This window comes from Hylobates moloch, unplaced genomic scaffold, assembly GCF_009828535.3.
Source record: "Hylobates moloch isolate HMO894 unplaced genomic scaffold, HMol_V3 SCAFFOLD_6, whole genome shotgun sequence".
Taxonomy (NCBI): domain Eukaryota; kingdom Metazoa; phylum Chordata; class Mammalia; order Primates; family Hylobatidae; genus Hylobates; species Hylobates moloch.
Genome location: NW_026652281.1, coordinates 63,869,204 through 63,890,481, shown reverse-complemented (window position 1 = coordinate 63,890,481; position 21,278 = coordinate 63,869,204). Strand labels below are relative to the sequence as shown.

The 21,278-nt window shown below is 34.2% G+C and overlaps 1 protein-coding gene across 2 annotated transcripts in view; it reads right to left on the bottom strand.

Moving 5' to 3' along the window:
• Positions 1 to 21,278, bottom strand: part of EDIL3 (EGF like repeats and discoidin domains 3) — a 437,362-nt gene that overhangs the window by 167,682 nt on the left and 248,402 nt on the right. For both annotated transcript variants that reach the window (XM_032156906.2, XM_032156907.2), the window contains one exon: positions 4,201 to 4,382. In XM_032156906.2, coding sequence (XP_032012797.1) covers positions 4,201 to 4,382 — 182 coding nt within the window. The remainder of the gene's footprint in view (positions 1 to 4,200; positions 4,383 to 21,278) is intronic.

The following is a 21,278-nucleotide window of genomic DNA, read 5'->3' as shown; positions in this document are numbered from 1 at the left end:
AAAACCCCACAGTCTAGGCCCGAATGATCCTTAAGCTGATAAACACCTTCAGCAAAGTCTCAGGGTAAAAAATCAACATACAAAAATTACTAGCATTCCTATACACCAACCACAGTCAAGCCAAGTGCCAAATCAGAAATGCCATCCCATCTACAATTGATAAAAAAAAAAAAAAAAAAAAAAACAAAACAGAAAAAAACCCTTCTAGGAATACAGCTTATCAGGGAGGTAAACAATCTCTACAATGGGAACTAGAAAACACTGGTCCAAGAAATCAGAGATAACACAAACAAATGGAAAAAAACATTCCATGCTTTGGATAGGAAGAATCAAAATTGTTAAAATGGCCATACTGCCCAAAGCAATTTATAGATTTCAATGCTAATCCTATCAAACTCCCAATGACATTATTCACAGAATTAGAAAATACTATCTTAAAATAGCCAAGACAATCCTAAAGAACAACGACAAAAATAAAACCCCCACAAAGCTAGAGGTATCACATTACCTGACTTCAAACTATACTATAGGGCTACAGTAACCAAAAGTACTGTTTTGATACTGATACAAAAACAGACATATATTCCAATGGAACAGAATTGAGTGACCAGAAATAAGGTTGCACACCTACAACCATCTGATCCTCCACAAAGCTGACAAAAACAAGCAATGGGGAAAGGACTCCCTAATCAATAAATGGTGCTGGGATAGTGGTTAGCCATATGCAGAAGATTGAAACTGGATCCTTTCCTTACACTATATACACAAATCAACTCAAGATGGATTAAAGACTTAAATGTAGAACCCAAAGCTATAAAAACCCTGAAAGACAACCTAGGCAATACCATTCTGGACAGAGGAAATGGCAAAGATCTCATGACAAAGACACTGAAAACAATTGCAACGAAAGCAGAAAATGACAAATGGGATCTAATTAAACTAAAGAGCTTCTGCACAGAAAAAGGAACTATCAACACAGTGAACAGACAACCTACAGAATGGAAGAAAACTTTTTCAAACTATGCATCTGACAAAGGTCTAATATTCAGCATCTACAAGAAACTTAAATTTTCAAGAAAAAAACAAACAACATTAAAAAGTGGGCAAAGGACATAAACACAATTTTCAAAAGAAGACATACATGCAGCCTACAATCATAGGAAAAAAAACCCCTCAAAATCAGTTATCATGAGAGAAATGCAAATGAAAACCACAATTAGATACCATCTTACAACAGTCAGAATGGCTATTATTAAAAAGTAAAAAAATAACAGATGCTGGCAAGGTTGAGGAGAAAAGGGAATGGTTATACACTGTTGGTGGGAGTGTAAATTATTTCAACGATTGTGGGAAGCAGTGTGAAGATTCCTCAAAGAATTAAAAACAGAACTAATATTAGACCCAGCCACAACATAACTGGGTATATACCCAAAGGAATATAAATTGTTCTGTGATAAAGGTACATGCACGCCTATGTTCACAGCAGCACCATTCACAATAACAAAGACATGGAATCAACCTAAATGCCAATCAATTGTAGAATGGGTAAAGAAAATGTGATACATAGACACCATGGAATACTATGCAGCTACAAAAGAGTCAGATGATGTCTTTTGCAGGAACATGACTGAAGCTGGAGCAAACTAATTATCCTTAGCAAACTAATGCGGGAACAGGAAACCAAATACCCCATGTTTTCCCTTAGCACCACTTACAGCGGGTGCTAAATGATGAGAATACATGGACACATAGAATGAAATAACAGATAGTGGGACTTACCTGAGGGTGAAGGATGGGAGGAGGGAAAGGACCAGGAAATATAACTAATGGATACTAGGCTTAATACCAGGGTAACAAAATAATCTGTACAACAAAACCCCATGACATGAAGTATACCTATATAACAAACCTGCGCCTAAAATAAAAGTTTCAAAAAAAAAAAAAGAAAATTTGTAAAGTTTTGTAAAAAATAATATTAAAATATATTATTAAAGAACACAATCATAAAATGAATACATTGAATATAATTCCTAAATATTTATTGAATAACAATAATTTTTAGTTTTTCACCCACTATATTTGAGGTTCTTACTCTAATATAAAACCTTTCATATTTACTTTAGCTGTTTTTCTCTGAGTTCATTATCATCTTCAGACCAAAAGCAAATTATCATCATCCCACTGACCTTAAAAGTAAAATAAGTTTTAACTATTGTTCTTAAGAGAATAAATCTAAATTTTTCTCAGTGTTGACCACTGTCCTGTTCGATTAAGGTTATTTCTGCCTACAGCCACTGGGATAAAGGGAATTTAAACTTCACGCAATACTTTGAAAGGAAGAATGATGCATATTGTGTTGAGTAGGCAATACTGAGACAAAGTAAAGTGAACAATCGGATATGAAACATTAATAAGGTGTTTCTCAGAGTAAACATTGCAAAAGCATGCTACTTATGGGTTATAGAAAGATGGCAATCATTGAAGCTCACAAACATAATTTGCCAAACAGAAACACTGATGTAAACTGGCGATATCATCTCTCAACTGTTCTGAATTTTGGCTATGAATATTAATGTCTAAAGTTTTATCATGACCACAGTTCTACAAATGCATTTCAACTAGAGTGATTAAACATGTCTCTGGAATGATTATTCATTAGTAAATATGATATAATTATTTTCTATTATTCTATGCATATTTTAAACCTTAATTGATCCTTCACGAGTGTGATCAAAACTGTATAGATGTGCCATTTCCACTATCTGGAGCTCATTTTGCACATGTCACTATAGATTGAAAAAGTCAAGTGTAACTTAAGAAGCAATTTTAACAAATTCATGTAAATATAAATTCATAAAACAAAACAAGAACTTCAGCCAACCTTATAGAGCTCTATAGATAAAAGAAATGTTTATGAGACATATAAGAATGCCTAAGAAATTGGAACAAAGAAAGTATCTGAAGGAGATTTTGGCCCAGTTTTTCAAGTATGGAAGTCTTGCCTCTTAGCCATAAATCAATTTTCCTTTATACCAAATGCCTGTAAACTAGTCTTTGTAGAGTACACCTAATTATGTCACATCAGGGAGTTCCATGTTTCTTTGACTTAGAATATGTAGTAAACAGAACAGATCAATCACCTAAACTAATCAAAATTCTGCGATATCTCCCTACTCTACTGAAATAAGGCTAATACCTTTTAGTATGACTCCTGAAGCACAGCAAACTCATACACTGAATTTGAACACATCCCTCCAGCAACCTTTACTCTAGTCATGATTTTCTACATAATATTCCCCAGATTGTCATGTAGCATCTTTGATCAGGCTGTTCCCTGGATGGTCAGTCTCTACTGAAAGCCATCCTTCTTAGGCCTGGCTCAAAATCTATCTGCGCCAGGTGAGTTTCTCAAGATAATTAATGAATTCTTTCTCTGACCACAGTATACTGAATTCTTCCTCCCTTTAGTACACATCAATGACTTGTTAGATGGTTATTAATGTGCTTTCCCCAACAGAGGTTTACTCTTTCACAGACACCAGTTTTGATCATCTTTCTGTACTCCTAGTACATACTTCATCTAAATGCTCAAAAAGCATTGGAATGTACAGAAATATAAGCTCTGGGCCTTGCTACCCCCTCTGGGAAATCACTTAATATTTCAGCATATTGTTGTTTTCTCCTGTTCTAAAAAATAGCTGGTTGATGAGAGTGAATAACACTATGAAATGAAACACGCTCAGCTTGAAAGAAGGTGCATTTGAGGTATTGTTATTATGATTCATGGTATATTTTATACTTGCATTTGTGGACCCACTTCTTAAAGATAGAAAACATAAATGTAATTTTTATGTTCTTAAAGTATCATAAGTTGCTGCTAAATGTTAACACAGTGGTAATGAACACATGGTATACAGAAAGTCTCCTTCTTTGATATGCACCTTAAAATAGTGATATTTATACCTGAATATTTTTAATGTTTTTGATCTCTTTAACCAACTTCTTAATGGAATGTGCGTGTTTTTTACTTTTCAGAATTGGGAGCTAATTTGAACTCTTCACTAAATTACCCTTTCCTCTGACCATAAGGAAGAGTCACACTGAGTTCTCTTTTGTCTGCTTTTTTTTTTTTGAGACAGAGTCTCGCTCTGTCGCCCAGGCTGCCTTGTAACATCAGCCTTGTCCCATCCCATCTGTTACCTGAATCCACGGCCATCTGTCATTTTCTGCAGCTGTCCATGCATTTATAAGCCCCTTCTTATTAAGACGTGCATAGTAGGGATACCATTTTTGGAGTCCAAAAAGAGCTCGGTGAGTAGAGGAAGCCGTGATTTGCTGGTTTGATATAATTCCACCTTCAATTCCCAATGGGCCTGAGCATTCTGGAAACAAAAACAGGAAAAAATATGAATGTATTAGAAATAATGCATATACAACATGTGTCTGTTCGATTTGATAGGATTTTTTAAAATGATTTCAATTTGCACCACCATGCTATTTACTCCTCATCCCCTTTACAGATCTGTTATTGATCTCTAAATTAAGGAAATAATTCTTGCTTCTCATGACACTCTCTTCCTTCTTTGCTTTGAAAGTAGTCACTTAATAGACACTTCCCTTCTGCATTATGATTCTGGTGTCTGTACTGATAGCTTTTGGTTGTTGATCACGTCAACAAAAGCATAATGCTCTTAAAAGGCTTATCTCATATTTTATATTCCCGGAGATTAGCATACCTGACAAATTATAAGCTCTCAACAAATATTTTTCCATCCATTATTTCTTGATTATCATAAAGCTGAGCTTTTTGTCAAAGTTATTTTTGTACTAATTTAGCATTTCTCACTACTATAAACTTTATAACTTAAATTTTTATACCCACCATCAGTTATGCTTCCATAACAAAAGGGAAGTGTGTAAATATGTTAACATTTAAAAATATTATTATAATACCCCATGATCTATTATATATTATAAAATATATGTAGACAAATTATTTTTATAAAGAGAGCAGGTAAACTCTCTGACAATATTATACATGACAATATGTACAACTCAGTAAATCAAGATATTAAAATACTTATTAGCACTTTAGTTTCAAATTCACAATTCTACATATTGGGATTCTGCATGTATATCTTTACATTTGCAACTGAGAAAAGAAAATTTTCCAATGAAATTTTAAAATACTAAGATTAAAGCACATTATGCTCAAATGATATGTTCTCAGATACCAAATGTGTTTAGTTTTTCAAATTAGAAATGGAGATAAATCCATCTTAAAAAATTACATATATATTTGTATTATATATAAAATTATATATAAATTCTTAATTGCTTTATAAAATTTCAGCAGAAGGTACATTTCTTTTAAATTCAGTTTTGAAAACTCAGAATAAGTAGGGATATGATATAAGGAAAAGATGTTCTTAATTTCATAAACATTTCATATACTATACTGAATATTGTGCCAATTTAGATTTGTATAATATATATGATAATTGTATTATAAAAATATACTACAATAATTTATCAGAATTTCTGAAAATAAGAAAGAAGTTCATTGCTACTATTAAATATCAGTATATGAAAGTCAACTTGATAGGTGATTATGACCAACTATATTTTAGATTTTAATTACTATCAAAATCCAGCGTTTGTCAGTAATTAAATGTTTATGCTTAGATTGAGGTTGAAAATGTGAAAAAAAATTAGGAGCCAAATTATAATATTTTTGAAAGTTAGTAAGATATTTCTCATTGTTAACCATATTTTTAATTGTCATAAACATGCTTCTTTTTCTATTCCATGCTCAGATAGTAAGTAGCTCTGACGGCTTTCAAATTTTTAAATTTTTTTTATAAAGAAGATAAAAATATATGGATAAGTAATCATCTTAATCAGGCTGTATTAGTAAAGACAACATTAATACAGTAAAAATTGCATCTTTGCCATTGACAAAAAATTACTTGGTATGATAAATTTAGATAAGATCTTTTTTTTTAACATGTAATTAGGACTGCTTAGCACTTTATGAAAGTATACTGTATCACTTTAGAATCATTAAATTAAGAAGCCATTCATTAGTAGAATTGAAGTCTTAAGAGCCGCAGATAATAATCTGATTTTCACATTCCCAAAAACTTAACGTTAAAAGTTCAGATATTAATTCTTTGGCCCCTTATTTTGCTTTCCATTTTAAACTTCAAGATCTTTACAGACTTCATAAACATACTAAAAAACTTTCATGATGACACTGTGATTTTAATAATGGCAGGAGCCTAGCTTTTTAACAATATTGTCATCAAAGGGGTCTCAAGCATCTTGTCCTTGGTTCGTACAATGTTTGGATGGAAAAATGAAACAGGCAGGGAGATCTTTTATTGCAGGCCATTTATTGTAAGCCAGTAAGTAGACTAGCAGAGCTAGAGAGCCAGAATTGATTAATGAGCTGTATGGCAGACTTAAAAATAACTCTGTGCCATTTAGTTGCATACCTCTAAAGACCTTATGCTGAATTAGATATCTTCACAGAATTTGTAACTATTTTAAAGCAGAGAGTAGATCTCAAATCACAATATCCTATAATTCTACTTCATTGTTTCATCTATCAACCTCCCTTTAGTAGCTAACATATCAGGAAACTCATTGGCTTTGAACTGTTGTATTATCAGATAAGCCAAATATCAACGAGCGATTTTGAAAATATATATGCGCAGCTCAGTCTGACATAAGGCTCTCAATCTTTGCTATGCTCTTTAGTCCTGCATATTAATTCTTTTGAAAAAACATAATTCAGGTTGGGCGCAGTGGCTCATGTCTGTAATCACAGCACTTTGGGAGACCGAGGCAGGTGGATCACCTGAGGTCAGGAGTTTGAGACCAGACTGACCAACATGAAGAAACCCTGTCTCTACTGAAAATACAAAAATTACCTGGGCGTGGCAGCATATGCCTGTAGTCTCAGCTACTCAAGAGGCTGAGGCAGGAGAATCGCTTGAAGCCAGGAGGCGGAGGTTGCAGTGAGCTGAGATCGCGCCACTGCACTCCGGTCTGGGTAACAGAGTGAGACTTCATCTCAAAAAACAAAACAAAACAAAAAAGCAAAACAAAAAACCCTCCGCAATTCAAATAATATATATTGACATGATATATTTATATAGGTCTATATCTTATACAAAATATTTTTGCATGAGCTATCTCATTGCCATGATGTCAAATTTACAAGTATCACCAGTCCTCAATTCTATATTGTTGCTTTAAACAAACAAACAAAAACAAACAAAAATACCCCCAAAAAATCAATTTCCAACAGTTGCATACCATACTCTGTCACTTACATATAGTCAAAAAAGGCCACCAAAGGAAGCATGACTGTGATGGGGATTCTTGAATGAAGTGTGAGTCTGTGAGTTGTCCAGGTACTGTCTTGAGTTAGTGATTCTGCAATTTCCTACTTTTTAAAATTGGGGTTATGATGACACTTAATTTATCAGTTGTGAAGAAGTATAATAAAAGCTTTGCTTTTGGAGCTATACATTGCTGAAAAAATAATAAGCTTGGTTCTGTAAGGTTATTTTCGTGCTTCTTTATAGAGGACCTCAACTGAAGTAATCCTGGCTTTTTAGCCCCTTTTGAGTAGGAGCTAGGTATTTCTCACTGTTACATCCTTAGATGCTCGTGGTGGCTTGTACACAGGAAAAGCCCAACAAATATGCACTGAATGTTGTTATTGGGGGCTTTTTTTTTCTCCTAAACAGTAAAGTAATAAGCAAATCCAAGCCTTAGATTTATTTCACTCTGCAAAGTTGTCACAACAGCAGATTTTCTTCACTAATCACGTGGACCACAATCAAATGGATGTCATCACAATAAAAGGTTCAAAATCCAATTTCCTTTTGCCTGTGCTATCCACTTCCCCAATATCCTATTAAATTCAGCAGTTATAAAAACCAGTGAAGGGATTACAATTCAGAATGCAAATGATTATAAACCTAAGATTAAGTGATCTTAAGCAATTAATAACAGTAAGCTTAAAAAGAAAGATAATATGAAAATATACATTGCTTTTACTATTAACAAATGATAGAAGATACATGAAATGATAATTGATGAAGTAATCAATGTCAGATGAGAACTCTGAAGTTTGAAAAGTGTACCCACATGTGTTTTCTCACATAATCTTTGAACCAATACATCAAGAAAAAAATGTTATCAGGACTATTTCATGAATTAGAACAATTGTGAGGATGGAAGTTAAGCCTGTAAAAGATGACTGTGTAATTTAATGTGGAGAGTTCAGTAATTCTTCAAAATTTGACTCGGATCTTTTCCTTCTGCTATATTATGTGAGGCATACATACTTACTCATCCTAGGGGAGACAACAGGAACATTAACATGGAATGAACATACAAGATATCACTAGTAACATTGAGGATGTAACAGAGCTTTCACAAGTTGGGATCCACTATAACAGTACACGATAATGTATGGCACTGATATGGTATGCCTCTGTGTCCCCACCTAAATCTCATGTTGAATTGTAATCCCTAGTCTTGGGGCAGGGACCTGGTGGGAGGTGACTGGATCGTGGGGACGGGCTTCCTCTTTGCTGTTCTCATAATGGTGAGTTCTCATGAGATCTGGTGGTTTAAAAGTGTGTGGCAAGTCTCTCTTCACACTCTCTCCTGCTGCCATGGGAAGACATGCTTGCTTCCCCTTTGCCCTTCCCCCACGATTGTAAGTTTCCTGAGGCCTCCCAGCCATGCTTCCTATACAGCTTGTGGAATGGTGAGTCAATTAAACTATTTTCTTCATAAATTACCCAGTCTCAGGTAGTTCTTTATAACAATGTGTGAATGAACTAATACAGGCATTCAGTCACAGAATTAAATACCTACAGTTTATAGTGTTTCTGTCTCCTAAGGTGTTAAAATTAACCTGATACCATCATTGGCCTATACTCCGCTTACCTAATATGGATAGGCGAATTCTGTTCTTATTAATTTATTGACCTCTCAGTATATGCTCATCCACCCGTCACTCCATCCGATCATTTAATTCAGTTTTGAAAATATGTGTTTATTGAAGCCCTTCTACATATTAGGCACTTTTCTAGGTAGTGGTGACATAGGGATAAATAAGGCAGCAAAGGTCTCTGCTCTTAAAAGATTCATATTGTAGTGGGGAGACAAATAATAAACAAACACTTAAATAAGAAAATACCATGAAGTGGTATGTGCTATGAAGGAAAAAAAGAAGGGTGAATCAAGTGTGGGTGTCAGGTGATCAGAGATGGCCTTTCTGAGAGGTTACACCAAGTCTCTGAATGGGAAGAAGGAGCTGGCTATGTTTACAGTACTGGTTTCCTCAAGAGGCTTCAGTGTAATGGGGATACACAGAGAAATAAGAACATTTTTATATAAATGGCAGATGTTGTGATGGTGAATGCAGAAGATTCAGTGGGAGAAGAGAAGAGGGAATAATAACCTAGCTTGGGGCTCTAGGAATGATTCCTGGAAAAGAATAGGAGCTTGCATAGTGGAGAGAGGAGACAGGATAGACACAGGCAGGGAACAGGCTGCTATGATGAGGGAATTCGAGGCAGTTCAGTATCACTAGATCAAGATGGGTTGGTGGGGGAATGGTTAAGAGACAAAGTGGAGAAGTAGAAAAATGCTGGATTATTTTGCAGAAGACTGTGATGATAGAATTTGCGTCTGTTAGTGATGGGGAGTTTTTGAAGGACTCTGTGGCCAAATTTTCATTTAATTTAGATCATTCCCACTATGCCATAAAGAGTAGATTTAAGAGGGGACAAAACTATGTCCAAAGAGTGAGCTACTACAGTTGTCCATGTGAAAAATAATGCAGATCTGAAAGAGGGGTGGAGAAGAGGAAGAGTTCAAAAATATTTAAGAGGTAAAAGTAGGCAGAACTAGTAATGATTAGATGCAAGGTAGAGGAGGGAAATGGAGTGTTTGAATTCCAAAGGGTCCAGAGAGCAAACATAGGTGTTTCCTTTCATTGAGATTGGCCACGTTTCACAAATAACATCACTGGACCAAATTCCTCTCTTAAAATTTATCAAAAATCATTCTTGCTGTTGGATTGAACGTGGGAGGATCTGCTTGTCTTACCTTCCTTCTCTTGCTGTACTGATTTTGGTGGGCTACCCTTAACATCTCTAGTATCAACCAGGCTGCAGGGACAGGATTGAGATGTAAAAATCTGCTTCTATGCTCAAACCATGTCCAGTACTTCCTTGGTCCACAACTCATCCACATGTTTATGTGTGCCCATCTGTTTTCTCACAAGATAGAGAACCCCTTTGTAGGCAAAGATTATATTCCTCACAGTATCTAGCAGCAAGCTTCAATTTTAGTGAACATTTAATAAATATCTGTAGAGGGAATTACTTCTAAAAAATAAATGTGAAAGGTAACTAAACAATGCAAATGGCAGGTAATATGGTAGCATTTTATTTGTATACTTCATTTTTAATTAAAAATCATTTACACTTACATGCTCTCAAAGGTACACAGATATAGAGGCCTTCTTTAGAAGTTTTTTTTTTATGATGAGTAAAGAAGAGCACTTGTTTATTAATTAAAAAAAAAATGTAACTGATAGTAGTCTGGGTCTCTTCTCTTTCAAATCGCTGCCATACAGCATTACCAGGTATTTCTGAAATTCCCCATTGTTATCTCTAGAGAGGGCATAGTGGCAATTCGATCAATGCTGAATACAAAAGTAGAATACAGTAGTAGAATATGGTAGTCTGCATTTCCTGGCTGCAAAATCTGTGTTTATGCATCTTTGGTATTGTGCTTGCTTTTGTCAGGTACGACAATAATCCTAAATTAATGAGTCCATTCAACATTGGCTACCAGAGAATTTCAGGCACCTTTTATAGAGTCATTTAAAATAACTACATTGCCTGAATTGTCTGAGTAGACTGGAAATGCCTTCTGACCTGACACCCTGCTGTTCAGACTAATACTGAGCAAGTGAGTCACCCGGCAGGTTGAGCAGGAGCAGCTGGGCTAGCTGGGGCCAAACTTCAAGTGCCTCCCCAGAGCGACTTTTCTGCTTTGGCCAAGTGGGATGTGAATAAAATAGCTTTAAAGTGGAGTCCTTCTCACTCTGCAAACTCATTCTCTGGAGTATGGCAAAGAATAGCTTCTGCATTTTATTGATCTTGCAGCTGACAAGTAAGCAGTGCCTCAAGATGTCTCACATCTTGTTCCTGAGTGTGCTGATTAAGCCTTTCAAATAAGTGAGATGCACAGCTGAATCCGTAACAGGAATGTACTGCTTTCATTTGCTCTATCTCAATATCCAGACATCTTCAGAATGAAAGGATTTCAAATTAAAGCCATGTAAGAAACAAATCTCTTTTAAACATCTCCAGTCCTCCCTTTCTGCGAGCATCTCATCTTGTACGAGTGAGTCCTCTGCTGTGCTTGATATAGCGTGATAATTGTGCTGAATGCAAGCACTGCTGAATGGATTAGTGATGACCTCCAGTACTGCAGAAATTAATGCTGATTCAAATGTAAGCTTTCCTCTGTGCCACTTGGACCACAGCCTTTCTTTTATTTCTAGCATTTGTTTTATTTTAGAGTTGTCTTGAGACCAGGCTTTAATTGGTGAGGGAGGGATCAAGGCCACTCTTTCTCACGCTGTGGCCTGAGGGTTTAAAGGAACCCTAAAGTTTTTTTTTTTTTGGATGAGTCTTGTCAGATAAGCCCCCATGCATTTGATTTGATTTCTCTCAAGGCTATCATCTTTCTGGTGTGTTAGGAAGTTGTTTCAGAAGAAAGAGGGCAAGGGATGGAGTGAAGATAGGAAGTTTAAGAAAGGGTGATTCGGTAACAGGGCCTGAATATTCCAGTTCAGGTGTAGGAGATGGGGAAATGGCCAAAAAGTTTCCCGGATACAGAGTAAAAATGTGAAGGTAAACATGCACAACACAGCAACACAGCCTTAGCTTCACTTACTCATTCCCAAATTCCTGCAGAGCAGCCCCTGGGTGTCAGCCTCTGGTTATGGCACTGAGAATAATCACCTTCAAAGGAATTAGAACGAAAATTCCACTTGGTGATGTTCATCTCTCTCCACACTGAGACTGCTTCTTTGTAACAGGGTATAAACATTACATACAGTCACAGTAACCTTCCTTAGGAAAACCAGTAATTGAGAAATCCTTAATACTGTTTTCAAAAATTAGTTAAACTTACTTGGATTTCATATAAAATGCATGTGTACCTTAGAGAAAAGGCTGTTTCTTCCTATCAGATGGGCGGCATAGCTTAGATAAATGTTAATTTTCCTCACAATTGTGAATACTGTGATTCTGTGGTATTTCGCTGGGAAAACATTCTCTCAATTTTATTAGGACCTATATTCTATTATTTTCCATATTGAAAACTCAGAAGGTGTCCAGGTTAAATGAAGAGGAACAGCAATTTGTGCATTTTTTTTCCTCTGAGAAAATACGCTTCTTACAGGTAGAGACGATGCCTTTTGCATTATTTAGGTTTTCAAAGCACTTAGCACAGTGCTTACAAATGGGCAGCTCTCAATATTACGGGTTAAACTAAAACAAATCATTGCTTTTTGGAATTACTTTTCTTTCTTTTTTGAAGGTGGATTAGTCCTCTGAACGTAGATATTATCACTCTAAGGATTCAACATACTGGGTGGGTGTTAAAATCAGAAATGCTTTCTTCGTATACTGGCAGGCTTAAAAATATATAAGAATCAGCTCTTGGAGGTAGGGGAAATACTATATTTGGAATGAAAACCACATTTATAAAGTCGCAAATGCAATTATCAGCCATCTAGCTATTTCCTTTAAAATGTGGCTATGTTTTCTTCACACTGTGTGTTATCTCAAGCCAATTATGATATATTATCAGTTTAAATTAATTGTTTTCAATTCAGGAAAAAATGAAGTCCATGAATAAGCTAAACTATAATAAAAATTGTCTATTAATATTTGTCAAACTGATTTGTGAGCATATTGATGCAGAATAATGGTTATTATTTAAATAGTAGAGACTATGAACTCCAGTATTCAAAGGCCGAAATTCTTATTGAGATAATTCACAAAAGTTGACAATATCTAAGATGATTATCCTCTTATCACAGTAAACAGTTCTGCTTTAGGACAACAGAAGAGTTCATCGTACTTTGCTTAAGATGTATTCTTTTAAAATGGAATTGTATTTGGATTTTTCAAGTGGTAAAAACAATATGGATTGATGAAACATTTGTCTGTAAAGTCAAAAGCCTGAAATTCAAAAACCTGTAGCTGTACACCTGTTCTTGCTTTCTGACAAAACATGTATCTACATAGGAAAGAGCTAAGAAGGGTATAATGCTAAGGTTAAAATGCTAAAAGAGGGACTGAGTTGCTTGAAGAAACATGAGTCAAATACAGAACAGCGCTGTGTAGAAGACAGATTCCCATGCTTTTAAGTCATTTATATGTTTTAAGATTTTTTGGCAAATGCACATCAGGCTAAGTGCCCTAAGGCATTGCCTTTGATGTTTGGTTATAAAGCAATATTACTGCCATGTCAGGCACTGATTTTTATTTGAGAGATAAATCACAGTTCCAAACCCAATTACCAGCTATATCTAGTTATTTTGTTTCTGTACAATGTAGTTATCTTTTCTTCACACTGGATGTTAATTTAAGTCAAGTATGAAATTTTAGTGTTCCAGAGGTCAAAAAAAACCCCAAGAGATGAAACAGGAGGACATTGCAGGTGCCAAGGAAAGACATACTGAGCTCTGTCTAATACTAGCACACTTCAAAAAGTTGTGGAAGAAATGACAGAGAGCAAAATGGAGCCTAGAAAAGTACAGTAGATGATTTGTTCATTTGAATTCTAGAGACATCTATATTACGCATTTACTTTTAAAAATGTAAGAAAGTATTTTTCATTTAGAAGATAATAGGTAATACCTGAATAATCAGAGAAGTATTATGTTGGGTCAGGGATCTAAACATTCTTGCAATTAATTTCAAAGCCTGCTCTCTAAGTCACAACCTCAGCTGTGCTGTGTTTCGTCTTTCCAAATTAAAAAAAACATTGCCAGCATTTCCAGTATAAAGTTGAAATAGAGGATGAATTCTTGATAATATGCATTTACTAATTGAAGCTTCCTACAAATAAAATTGCCACAAATATTTTAAATATTGTATTTACGGTGGCTTTGGTAATCCTGAAAGGAATAATTCAACATAGAACTTTAAACATAACAAATGTAAAGCTACTAAAACAAAGGATGCTTTATCAATTTTATAAAAGAATATCTAGAAGGATTTAATAGAGTAACAATTTTATTATAAACCTGTTGAAGCTAAGCCACGTTTTCATACATTATCTCTTATTCAGTAGAGATTCATACTGGATATGTTTTATCAGTAATGAATATGGATCAGCCTATTGAAATACGAAAGTTGACTTCTGTTTCTTTTCAAATTTATTCTATGTAATAATAAAGTATCCTCTGACATTATGTAGTTTCCAAGTTAAATACTTATTTTTGGTGAACAATATTTGTAGTAAAAACAATATACAGAATTTGCTAGTACTACCCAATCATACATACATGAATACTGAATCTAGATTTAAATCTTTAGCTGCTGAAATGGGTATAGAATATTAGTTGTGTTCAACAAAATATCCATAATGGCATAAGTTACTATTTTCTAAAATGTTGCAGCAGAATACATTATTGCTATAGAGTTTGGCATAGTGATTAAATAAATAAACAAATATACTTCTTATAAACATATTAAAAATATATGACAAATACAAAGTTTTAAATAATCCTATGCTTGTCCATTATGAAGTAGTAAATTTTGAAAAAAAAAAGCCCATAATAGAATTACCGGCTTACCTTAAGCTTTTAAAGAAAAGAAGACTTAATACTTTTTCTTTCATTTTGGCTTTATAAAAAAGGCTAATTTCTTCAGAAGCTTCCATCCTACAAATGTTGGCTAGGTCACACTCTAGTATGTTAATTTATGGGATGAACCAGGAACTAGGCAGCGACTATAAAGTCACAAACATAAAATGATGCATATTCATTACCACAAAATAAAAATAACAGAATTAATTTCATTTCTAAAAAATTCTGTACAAATGAGAATAGTGACTGAATTTTCTTAGAAATCATTCTTTTTAGTCCAATGCTTCAAAAAACAGTAAATGGATATTTTTTTAACTTAATAGTCTTATGGATACAGCAGGATATAGTCATTCTTTTAATATAAAGGGAAGATAAATTACATAAAAATACACAAAGCAAACCAGAAATATAAATTTTACCTTACATTAGTAAGAAAGTATCTCATTAGTTGAACATTTTTATTTAATTACTAAAATCCTCTTTACAACAACAACAACAAAAAAAACAAAAAAAGGAAAGATTGTGTGAGTGAGCTAAAAATTGCTCAGGAAGGGGGTTATGATAATATATCCTCAGTGCCTTCATATTTTGAAAAGCTATCAGCTCAGCTAACTAAAGCTGCATAGATAAAAAGATAAAAAGAAAATAGAATCACTCAGTTTATATTTATAGATTAATTAGATTAATTTATAGGTGTACAACTTCATCAGATCATACAATTTACAAATGCAGGTAATTTAATTGGGAAATAACTATGGTAACAAGTATAGTGTAGTGGTAACTTATAATGTACATAAAGCACCTTATTGAGTCTTCACAAACTTTCTATTACATCAGTTTATCAAAACTGTCCCTCACTGGGATTTTGGTTAAGGACATGAAGGCAAATACAGGTGCAAAAATTTCTATTCTGAACAGAACCCTAAAGAAAAAGTGTGTCCTACTTCATGGAAGCATTTCAGTTGTGACGCCAGAAAGTTTTGAGTTGGAATTTCTACCCCACCACTTAACAGCTGTGTGGCCTTGGGGAAATTGTTTAATCTTGCAGCAGCTCCAGATTAATCCAGTGGTGTACAAATTTTGATGCATATTAGGATTACATAGGAAGCTTTAAAAATTCCAGTGCCAGGCCACACCTCATACAGTACCAATTAAATTAGAATGCCTTGGGGTACGAGCCAGACATACGTATTTTTAAAGTTCTCAGTGATACCAATATACAGCAAAGTATGGGAACTGTGCTGGTTAATCACGTGTATTCCAGAGAGAATAACACCCATTTTACAGGTTTGTTTCATAAGTTTTAAACAATACGTGGTTAGCACATAGTAAACTATATGGCAACCAATATGCCTTTAGTAAATGGTAGCTTTTACATTGTTGTTGTTTTACTGCAATAAAACAGAAATAAGAGATAAAAAGTCGTAGTTGGAGGAGACTGACCTCTTACTACCTAGAGAGACATGGTTTAAACATATGGTACCAGTTCAGCCATGTTTTACATGCATTCGGGTTTTTTTTCCCAGAAATAAAAATGGAATAGAACATCTACTCCCATTTCCCATGAAAAATGTTATTCAATAATAAAAAACATGAATACATACATAAGCACAATTATTAATCATGAGCTGTTACCAAAAATGATTCAAACTATCATGCCACTTGGCATCTCCTTAATACCATATATATCATCAGATATTTCTGTCACCAAAGCATTCAAATTGTCAGATAAAAATCTCTGCCTGGGGGAAATATAAACTATGGCTTCTTGTAATGAATGAAAATGAAATGATTCCCCACAGTATATTGCCAGACTCACTGGAAATAAAAATAACTAATTAAATAATCTTAGTTTAAAATAGGTCTGAGTCTGTCAAGCACTTTTCTTCATTGTGGTACAAAATGAGGATGTCCTATGGAAAAGTTTCATATTAACACTTTGATAAATCAGATTACAACTCTGAAAAGCACTTTTATAATTGAGTTTTTCCCCCAATTTAATATCTGAGTAATCTTATCTTTAGGATAAATGGAGATAAAGTTTTACCTGCTGGCAGTTTTGTTGGAGCAATCAAAGAAATCTCATTTCTTGAATTCCATAAATGAGAGTAAAGTAACAAACCATTTTCCCCCAAATTGAATAATACCTGATTCCTGTATCTTCAGCATACCCTTTTTTTTTGGTTTCATCATGACTTATATTTCCAATAAATTTTAGAAGCATGTTAATATTCATTGTTTCCGATTTCTAAGGACATAAAGGGGATGTCTTGGGAAAAAAATTCACAAAATGCCCCTTGGTACCCAGCCAACTCTTTTCATAATCTGTTTTTGAGGTTAAACAAAAACTATGCATAACTATTGGTTTCTTATGAAGTGTCATATAAAGAAAGTAAAATGAAGAGACAGTTTCAGAAAAAAAGTATGGTAAATTCAGGAATTGCACACCTTTGCACAAGAGTTGTCAAAAGCACATGATAAAATATTTCAGGTGGTACAATAAAATATTCTGGCTTTTTTTGTTCTATATATAGGAGTGTGGCTTTTATGTTGACACAGAAGTCAAGTGGGTGGCAATATCCACGTAAAATCTCTAAAGAGCTGAGTGATTATTCTTAATATATTTGGATCTTCCTTCTCCAGTTATCAACCTCAGCATTTCCTAGCACTTGGCTGACTAGTGGTTGAAGAGGAGTTGAATGGAAGGAAGCTTGATAAAACACTACTTTAAATATTTTATCATTTTAATAAAGATTGTTAATATAACACCAGGAGTTTAGGACTCTGTTTCCTTACTCCTTCAGATGACACAGATGCCGTGGCATGAAAATCATCTAAAAAGAGCAATTTTTTTCCATTGTCATTATTAATTACTTGTCCATGACTAAAAATTCCATTTTATAAATAAAATTAGAAATTCCTAATCTTCCTGTTAGTTTTGTTCTTGAGTATATCCAAATGTCATCCTGACTGGAAGACAGCATTTTGAAAGTGTATCAGTAGCGTTAGAAAACAAAGATAGTTTAATCACATGAAACCAAAGGAAAATGTCTTCATACAGGTCTCTTTTTCATGAAGACATGGGCCGTGTATGATCTTTTTAAGGTTTGATTGCACACTCTGAAGCCTGTTAGGGGTTAGAAATATTAAGCACTAAGTAAAAAATTATGAAAAGGAATAATGACAATACTAAACACCTGTGTTCCTAAAAGGTCTGTAATTTCAGCAAAAAGATTGCCACTGAGTCCTCATTCATATATGCCAAAGGGTAACAGTGACAGTAGGGAGGGGACTACTATAAAATGAAAAGTAAATCAGGCTGTTTTAATGATTTAGAATTATATTGTGCTATTGTCTACAGTATACATTATCTGTACAATTAGTTTATTAAGGAGGTGGATCTTCTCTAGTGATTATACTCTGGTGTACATATGCTGAGCATTCCTTACGAATCTGGTTCTAACCCCTCCAACTTTGTTTCATTACTATCTGCTTAATTGCTGAAAGTGAGAAATCAAAATACTGATAACTAATTCAAAAGTTTCTATCTGGAAAAGATTTTAAAACAACAAAAATTAATATTTTAAGTGAAGTTGTGAATAAATGGTATTAGTTATATCAGCTATTAAATTATGTGCTAATTTCACTGCTTTACTCATTCTTCTATTTGTTCTCTCTATTCTCATCTAGCCAATTCTGTTGTAGCCCAGAATCTCACTGCCAGTACTACTGCCTCCTTCTTAATGGAGTCCCCTTTATTGATCCTACACACTGCATTCAGAATAATCTTCCCCATTATTTGACCAGTTCACTATCTTAGATCTATCTATCTATCTATCTATCTATTATCTATACTTTTTTTTAATAGGAATCTATCTATCTATCTATCTATACATTTTTTAATAGGTCCCTATCTATCTATCTATCTATCTATCATCTATCTATCTATCTATCTATACATTTTTTTCAATAGGTTCTATCTATCTATCTATCTATCTATCTATCTATCTATCTATCTATCTATCATCTATCTATCCATTTTTTTTTCAATAGGTCTCCATTGGACAGAAAAAAAAAAAGGTCATCCTCTTGGCTGCTTGAAATTTACCTTCTAGCAATATCAAACTGCAAACCTTAGACTGAATTTTACTTAGATGACAGTGTAGGAAGTATTTTTGCAGCTCAAGCCTCTGTCCTTTTCTTCACTGTCCCAGCGTTCCCCCAAAGTGAGTTAATTGTGCCAATCCTGGGATACAAAAAGACTCTAAGCATATGTGTATCATAGCACTAGGCATTTAAATATACTTTTAATGGGCATTTATGTATTTATGAATTTGTCTTCCACATTAGATTGTAAATTCTTCCAAACAACAGTTATATCTGGGTCCTGTCTGATAAATGGGCCTATTCCTTGCATCTTCTAAAGAGCCTGGAAATAACAGCTGCTCAAAAACATCATTGATCAGTTTAACTGAGGCAAACATAACAGACAGTATCTCCCTCTAGGATGGTTCCCTACCTTGCAGTGCAAACTCTTGTAGCATTTTACCCATTCTCACCTCAAGCGCACTTCACTCTTGTATATCTCCTCATCCAATATCTTTCTCTTCTGCAACTAAGATAAGTAATATCTAAATGTGTTGATTCCCTTGTTTAGGTGGACTGTCCATACCTCTTTCCTGCTCCTCTTCCAAAGGTATGGATTTATCTTTTCTCTCACAGACCTTCCTAAAAAATACAAATGAAGCCTGCACATACTTACTGCAGAGAAAAATATGTCAGGCATTTTGGCCTTAAAACAACCCTATGGAGAGTATCTTTTTTATTATTATTATACTTTAAGTTCTAGGGTACCTGTGCACAACGTGCAGGTTTGTTACATACGTATACATGTGCCATGTTGGTGTGCTGCACCCATTAACTCATCATTTACATTAGGTATATCTCCTAATGCTATCCCTCATGGAGAGTATCTTTATTTCCAATTGTAATTGAGGCAATTGAGACTCAGAGAGGTTAAGTAACTCCCCTAAAGTCTTAGAGCCAGGATTTGAACCCAGGTACATCTATTACCAATGGGTCATGATAAACATTGTAATGACACGCTGGGGGTGTTCTGTTTGCTGCATATGCCTTAAGGAGTGTGGAGAAACTATAAAAAATGATGAGCAGGGCACTTAGATGTCTTGTTTAGAAAGATGTAGGACAGTGATCTAACTCACTTTGTGTTCTCCGTCACCGTTGTTCTGCCATGGTTGGACTAAAGGTTCAACATGGACTGTTATTCATTCAACATTTAACTAATATTTATTGAGCCTCTTCTTTGCGCAAAGCAGAGGTATAACATTTAATACTTTAGTTTTCTAAGATTGAAAGTGATTTTACAGCTGAAGCAGGTTATTAGAAACTAAAGTCAGAATAATTTTATAATGAGACATCTGTAGACAAGGAACATGGTGAACTGCCTACTTCAAGAACTTCTACAACCTTATTTTTCCTCTCTCTCACTGTGTATTTTCTCTCTACAATTTAATAACTATTTTCACATTTCCTCTTTTAAGAAAGCCTATTACAGCATAGTGCATTTTTCTCTGTTTAAGAAAATGCCTCAGGATAAATTGTGGAGGCAATCATTTTCAATGCTAACATCTTCAAACATGAAACCAGCATCTGGGCAATTATGACATTAGTCTGATTTACCATTAGAAGGTAAAAGTTTATGTATAAATTTCAAAATTTTTATCATTACTTTATCAAGAAATTTGTGTCCCAACCACAGATCATTTTTGTTGTTGTGGTTAAAGTTGTTTCTAATAGTCTTGTGTTTTATGTATGTACAAAACAATCCTTAGAATGAATAATCAAATACCAATTAAACATTCGTATATGCATAAACTTGGATTTTCCCTGTATATTTCTCTTTTCTATCATATTCACGTTAATGTAGAGCCAAGGCTCATTATCTGTGCCAACAGATTAGAAAGTAAATTGAGTAAAATAAATCAATTGATTATGTTTACTCCACACACCTTGCAATCATTTGAAAAGTTAGTTTTAACTCTCATTTCTCAAAAGCATGACTAATTAATAACATGAATTATTAACTGAAACATGATTTTTATAGGTTTTTACTTCTTTCTAGTACTTTATTGTTAAGGTAGAATACTAAAAAAATCATTTCAATGAGTAATAAAAGCAGCCTTGTAGACAATTTACTTGTCTATCCAGCTCCTAAAATTTCAAAAACTGTATGTACTGTCATATTCTTGGAAGTAGTGGAGGTGTGACTAGAGTGAAAAACAGTAGTTCCTTTTTACTTACATGTTGTTAAAAAGTATAAGACCAA